The 6,471-nt window shown below is 52.4% G+C and overlaps 1 protein-coding gene across 5 annotated transcripts in view; it reads left to right on the forward strand.

Moving 5' to 3' along the window:
* The window catches only part of GRAMD1B (GRAM domain containing 1B), a 252,750-nt gene that overhangs the window by 63,254 nt on the left and 183,025 nt on the right, over positions 1 to 6,471 (forward strand). For 4 of the 5 annotated variants that reach the window (XM_014587922.2, XM_006148813.3, XM_006148812.3 and 1 more), the window contains exon 2: positions 2,108 to 2,173. In XM_014587922.2, the coding sequence (XP_014443408.2) occupies positions 2,108 to 2,173 (66 nt within the window). The remainder of the gene's footprint in view (positions 1 to 2,107; positions 2,174 to 6,471) is intronic. The other variant, XM_027771989.1, reaches the window with a different exon arrangement.

The raw sequence follows: 6,471 nt of genomic DNA on the forward strand, positions 1-6,471 counted from the left end.
CAGGCTGTACCTGCGGAGATCGGCCCACCCCACCGGCAACTCACAGGAAGCAGGAAGCCATCTTGGTGGCGTTCCTTGGCTCCCGTGACAGTCGTTTTAATAGGAATTGATCCTATTTAAATTTTTTTCTTGGTTTGTGTTAGTGCATGGGAAAGAGAGGAGCACCCCTCCATGGGGTTCTGGTCGCTCCGCGATCCCCTCCTTCTGTCTGGCAGCTGGGTGGGTCTTGGGACCTCACTAGGTGTCTGGCATGTTTCAGGCGACCTAGATTCGGTCTGTAGTAGGCCACGTGCCCACCAGCACCGCAGCTCGGCAGGCCAGGAATGTATTATTGATAGGACTTACGTAAGGCAGGGTCAGCTGGCTTTCCGGAAGGGCCAGATGGTGTGCCGCAGGCCGTGTGGGCTGCCAGTCAGTGCCGTGACTGACCGAGCTGCCCCCAGACTGTGCTGGTCCTGGCAGCGGGCACCAGGCAGCCAGGATCGCAGAGCTATGGCGTGGCCGGGCTCCAGTCCAGCCGCGTGCAGGACAGTGACGTGTGAACTTCGTACCATTTCGCATCTCAGGAAATATTTTTCTTTGATTTTTTTTTCTCCCAACCATTTAAAAATGGAAAAACTATTCTTAGCTCAGGGACTGTACAAAAACATGACTGTGGCTTTGACCTGGGGCTGGAGTTGGCAGACTCCTGATCAGATGCCCAGAGTAGTTAATAATCATTATTATTTTCATTTTCCATAGGGCATGTATGCTCACTGGAGAGAGACAGAGAGGGGAAGTGCAAAATAACTCCCCAAGGGGATGGCCATGCTACGATTTCTTCTCCATCCTTCTGCTAGGATTTCAGGCACGCACGCCGTGTGATGTTCAAGCCCCTGGTTCAGTGTGAACCTCGCAGTCGGCCATGGGGGATTCAGTCGCCTTAACCTCCGCCACCTCCTGGCCCCAGGAGTTATCAGTTATTAACTAGTAAATATTACCTCTTCACCAGCCACACAGGCAACTGGTACCAGGAGCTGTCAGAGCATCCCTCCAGGAGAAAGATGAAAGGCAGTTTTATTCCACATCACCATAATGTTTGGCATCTTTAAAGAACTCTGAACCGAAGCTCTGTAATCATCTCGCCCCAGGGGGCTTTAAGGAGTGACAGAGATCCTTATTCCTTTTTTCACTCTCCTCCATCCTCAGCCTTCCCTGGGGCTGAGAAGCGTACCAGCGACCAAACCCTGACCTGCCAAGTCTAGTGTCAAATGGGAATTGCTTCCTGGCCCCTCTGCCCATATTCTCCCGCCCCTTCCCAAGTCCACACCAGTTCCCAAGGGCTGTTTTCTATGGCTGAGTAGTGTTCCGTAGGGGATGTGTGCCTCACGTCTTTAATCCGTTCATGTGTTTGTGGGTGTTTGGGTTGGCTCCGCGTCTTTGCAGTTGTGATTAATGCCACAGTAAGCCTGTGTGCAAGTGTTTTTCCACCTGAGCGTTTTCCTGTCCTTTGGGTAGATGCTGCAGTGTACTCACCATGGGAAAATTAATTTTGTATGCTATAATGATTCACGGTGATTGGATGTAAAAAATAAAATGAAAGGGACCAGGAGATGGTGTAATGGTTACTTTGCTGAACTCCCCCACATGGCTGAATGCAGTTTGAGTCCCAGACCCTGGGACTTGTAACTCATGCCAGTTGCGTGTGCATGCATGCCCCGAATCCCATGAGCAGAATGGAGGAGAAGGGATTGAGGCATGGCCATCCCCCCTGGGGGGTGATTTCTCGCTTTCTGTCTCTCTGTCTCTGTCTCTGGTGAGCACATGCACCCTATAACAACAACAACAAAAATGAACAAAAAAAGAACGAAACAATGATCCATCGGAGAGATCAGGAGGACCCGCAGGGTGCAGGAGGCGTGGCTCCCTGAGGTGTGTCCACAGCCGGGGGATAGAGTAGGGGCAGGACCTTCCTGCTGCTGTGGCTGGGCGGGGGCCCCAGCTTCCTAGTCCTGGGCGGCTGCGCTCTAACTCACATGGGAACTGGCGCCGTCCAGGTTTTGTAAGGGCCGTTCTTGGGCCCGCGGAGTTGAGTAAGAGCTAACGGCCATATCCTGTGTTTCCCCAGCAGCCAGCAGAGCAGCCACGACGACGACCCTAGCAGGTTCCTGAGCCCCCGAGTGCGGGAGGAGAGGTAAGATGGGCCAGGAGCGCGGGGCGCGCAGAGTGCGGGCCTGGCGGTGGAGATGGAGCATGGCGGGCAGGGCGGGAGCAGCCCTCTGCCGGGATGGACCTGAGCGGGTGGAGGCCCTGGGGGGCCCAGGGCTGAGTCCGCCCTGTGGGCTGGGCGGGGCACTGTGCGCCTGGCAGGGCGGGTATCTCTGCCCGAGGACGTGGGTGGCCTGGGCGGCGTGAGTGCGAACTGCGGCTGCGGCCACAGCCTGGAGCGCATCTTCAGTGCTGGATGCTCGTGCGGGCGGCTGTCTCAGAGGCGATGAGAATACGGAGGCCCCGGAACTCTCCGCTGCCTATGGAAGGGTAGAGGCCAGGTGGGAAATGCGGATGTATGCAGGGGTGTTGCGCCAAGTTCAGCTTCTATCTAGCCCAGGGAGCAGCCGCACTGGTGTTACCTGGAAGGAGGCCTCGCCAGACTGCGGCAGGGGCTCTGCTACCGCCTGCCTCTGTTTACCTCTTACCAACAACCTGGATGAAAAGGCAGGAGCTGCTTCTACTGCATTTATGAAATATCTGTTGGACTCAGCTGGGAAGTAGAGTAAGAAGGATGATAGCGTCAAGATTTAGTATTTCTAATAGAACAGTGAGTAGAAACGAAGTTGTTTTTTTTTTTAAGGGAAATATGGGAACAGCCAGTGGCATGGTGGTTAAGGCAGCAGGATCTCACAGTGCTGGCTGTGTGGTTCGAGTCCTGGACCCAGCAGCTTGAAGAAAAAAAAAATAAATATGATACTATATTTTTATATGTACTAAAAAAGAATTTTTTTTTTTTGTAAGCGCATGAGTGCATAGGAAGCCTAATTTGGTGAGATTTCATGTGCAAAAGAGTTGAGGATTCGGGACCAGCAGTTAGCATAATGGCTATGTCCCTGGACTCCCATGTAGTCGACCGTGGTTCGAGTCCTGGACCCGGTGGCTTAAACTCACGCCTGGTGCGTGTGTGTGTGCGTGCCCAAGATCTCGAAAGGAGAATGGGGGAGAAGGGATTGCGGCGTGGCCATCCTCTCTGGGGGGTGATTTCTCGCTTTCTGTCTCTCTGTCTCTCTCTGTCTTTCTGGCTAGCACACGCGACGTATAGCAAAAACTTCTCCAAAAAAAGAGCTGAGGCTTTTACTTACTAGCCAAACATAAGCCATTATTATGACTCGGCTACCAAATGAGCATTCAGAGTCTTAACACTTGTCAACTGAAGTGTGGTGGGTGGGTTAATACGAAGGTCTCACTGTAGCCTGTGCTGGTTCATTTGTATCTGGTGTATTACACGCAGGTCTTTGGAAATGGATGTTCATACACTAGAGTCTAGAAAAGAACCATCTGGGGGCCGGCAGGTGGCGTGGTGGTTAAGGGCACTGGAGACCGTGGTTTGAGTCCTGGACCTGGCGGCTTGCTTTTCTCACTTTCCGTCTCTCTCGCTCTCTCACTCTGTCCCTCTCCGGTCAAATTTAAATAAACAAACAAATAAATAAAATGAAATAACTCTTTTTTTAGAAAAGAACAATCTGGATGATCACTCCCTTGTTATAAGGATTGGCTGAAGGAAAGAGGTTTAGCATGGAAAAGAGGAGGTTTAGGGTGACTAGACCAGCATTTGGCATAGTGGTTAAGGCACTGAACTCCCACATGGCTGACTGCAGTTTGAGTCCTAGACCCAGCGACTTGGAAATCATGATGTGCATGTGTGCGTGTGTTCCCCAAATCCCAAGAAGAGAATGGAGGAGAAGGGATTGTGGGGTGGCCACACACACACACACACACACACCCGTGATTTACTCACTTTCCCTCTCATTGTCTGTCCTGGCAGATGCACACACCCTGTGGCAAAACTAAACAAAACAACCCCCAAAACTTAAGGAGAAAGTTTAGGGTGACTGTCAGCCCTCTTTAAATGTCTGAAGACCAGAGGGGTGGGCTTTAGGTGGGAAGGGTTTCAGCTCAGCTCAGGACTTTCCGTGATTAGAAGTGTACAGTCGTGGAACGGGCTCCCCCCTCCACAGACGTGTTGGTGCCGAAGGCAGGTGTAACCCACCCCCCAAAAAGGGGTTGGGGGCCAGCAGGTGGCGTGGTGGTTAAGGTGCTGGACTCCTCGTGGCCAACCTCGGTTTAAGTCTGGGATCCAGTGGCTTGAAACTCATGCCAGCTGCATGTGTGTACATGTAAGCCCCAAATCCCAGGAGGTGAATGGAGGAGAAGGTATTGAGGCGTGCCCCCCCCACACACACAGGGGGTAATCTCTCACTTCCCCTCTCACTGTCTCTCTGTCTCAGGGAGCGCATGCGCCCTATAGCAAAAACCTAAAAAAAAAAAAAGAAAAAAGAAACAGGATTTAGTCGTGGGTGAGAGGGTGTGACCTCTCTAATCCTTATCTCTTTAGATGATTAAATCTCATCAGTGCTGCCCTAGATCCCAGTTTTTGTACCCATTGTTAACTAAAACCCAACCAATAATTCAGCTATCAATTCAGACCAAGCAGATATGGAGACAGGGGCTCCTGAGGGACACTGAGGACAAGCATCGGTCGTGGTCTCACGGCGGTCCACAGTCCCTGCCGTGGCTTACGCCCTCTTTGCAAGGCTTTCTGGGTTTCGGCAACCACAACCTCAAAATGAGAAGGGGCCAGACAGGTCCCCCGCACAACCTCCTTCCCTGAGCTCGTACCCGCACGTGGGCAGAAGTGCAGGTGGCCCTCCACATAGGAGGGACTGACGTGTGACCCTCTGACTTCACGACGGTGTGGAGTGCCGTGCATTCGGTGGAAACCACACTTCGCGTCTCGTGCAACCATTTTGTTTTTCACATGCGTGTACTAGGTCGTCGGGGAAGTCATGGCGTGTTTTCTATGCAAAAATGCGCCATGACTTTCCCGACAACCCTGTAGTACTCAGTGAGTTACATGGGCTTTTGGCTGCGGAGGTGCTTGGGCCCAGTCACGGGCTAGGGTAAGGGTCCTGAGCGGGTCCGAGGGGCTAGGCTGTGGTGGCAGATTAAGGGTGTTGAGTGCATTTACATGCATCGCCTTAGGGTACCTTCAATTTACGGTGGGTTTATTGGGACATAACCCCATCTAAGCCGAGCATCGTCTGCTGCTCATTCCTCTCTTTTTGTCGTTGTGTTTTGCCACACCGTGCATCCTAGCTGGAGAGGGACAGAGATAGAAAGAGGGAAAGCACGAAATCGCCCCTCCTCAAGGTGGGTGGCCGTGCCACAGTCCCTTCTCTGCTGTTCTCCTGGGGTTTGGGACATGCACTCACATGCATCCCACAAGATTTTCAGGCCACCGGGTCTAGGACTTGAACCGTGGCCGGCCATATGGGAATTCAGTGCCTTCACCACCATGCCACCCGCCGGCCTGTACCTGTATTTTTTATTTTTAAAAAGTTACTTTATTTAACTTTAGTTATGTTCATTTCACCAGAGGGAGACAGAGTGAGAGAGAGAGTGAAAGTGAGAAAACAAGCCACCAGGTCTAGGATTCAAAATGCAGTCTGCCATGTGGGAGTCCAGTGCCCTTAACCACCATGTCACCTACTCGTCCCTATTTTATTATTTTTTTAAGTTTGTTTATTTCCTCTGAGAGAGAGAAGGAGAGAGAGAGAGAGAGAGAGACCCTTACACAGGGTCTTTATGCCCGACCCACCCCCAGCCCTCCAGGACTGCGGGCACACGGGTGCATGGAGAGGCAGTGGGAGAGGGCCCGGGCCTTCCCATCTGGGCCCAGGTTGCAGAGTTGCTGTGTCGCCAGCAGGTGGTCCTGCATAGTCCTCCATGTCTTTGGTGGCGCTCTCAGCCCTGTGCCTGGCAGCCCCTCAGCTCGTTTCTGTGGTCTCTGCTGCTTGGGCGTTGCTGGGGTGTGACTGACTTCCAGAGCACCCGGACCCTCGTGTGTTCCCTGAGGCACCATGTCTTCCTCCAGGCTGCGGCCACTTCCTAACTGGAGAGCCTGCCTTTTCTTTCTGTCTCCTTCTTTCTTTTAAAGGATTATTTATTTAACTTTACTTATTATTATTATTATTTAGCTTGCTATAAGGACACATGAGCTCAGCAGAGACACACAGAGAGAAAAGGAGAGTGAGTAGGCGAGCTGCCGGGTCCGGGACTCGTGCTGGGGTCGGCCACATGGGAGTCCAACGCCTTACCCAGCTGGTCTCCTGCTGGCCCCTGAGAATCTGCCTTTACTTTGCGACTTGGGACTATCCCTTGGTATATGTCATGTTCCGGCTGCTGCCCGCTCATTCCTCCAACCGACAGTAATGTTACAGA

This window comes from Tupaia chinensis, unplaced genomic scaffold (assembly GCF_000334495.1).
Source record: "Tupaia chinensis unplaced genomic scaffold, TupChi_1.0 Scaffold000247_1, whole genome shotgun sequence".
Lineage (NCBI taxonomy): Eukaryota > Metazoa > Chordata > Mammalia > Scandentia > Tupaiidae > Tupaia > Tupaia belangeri.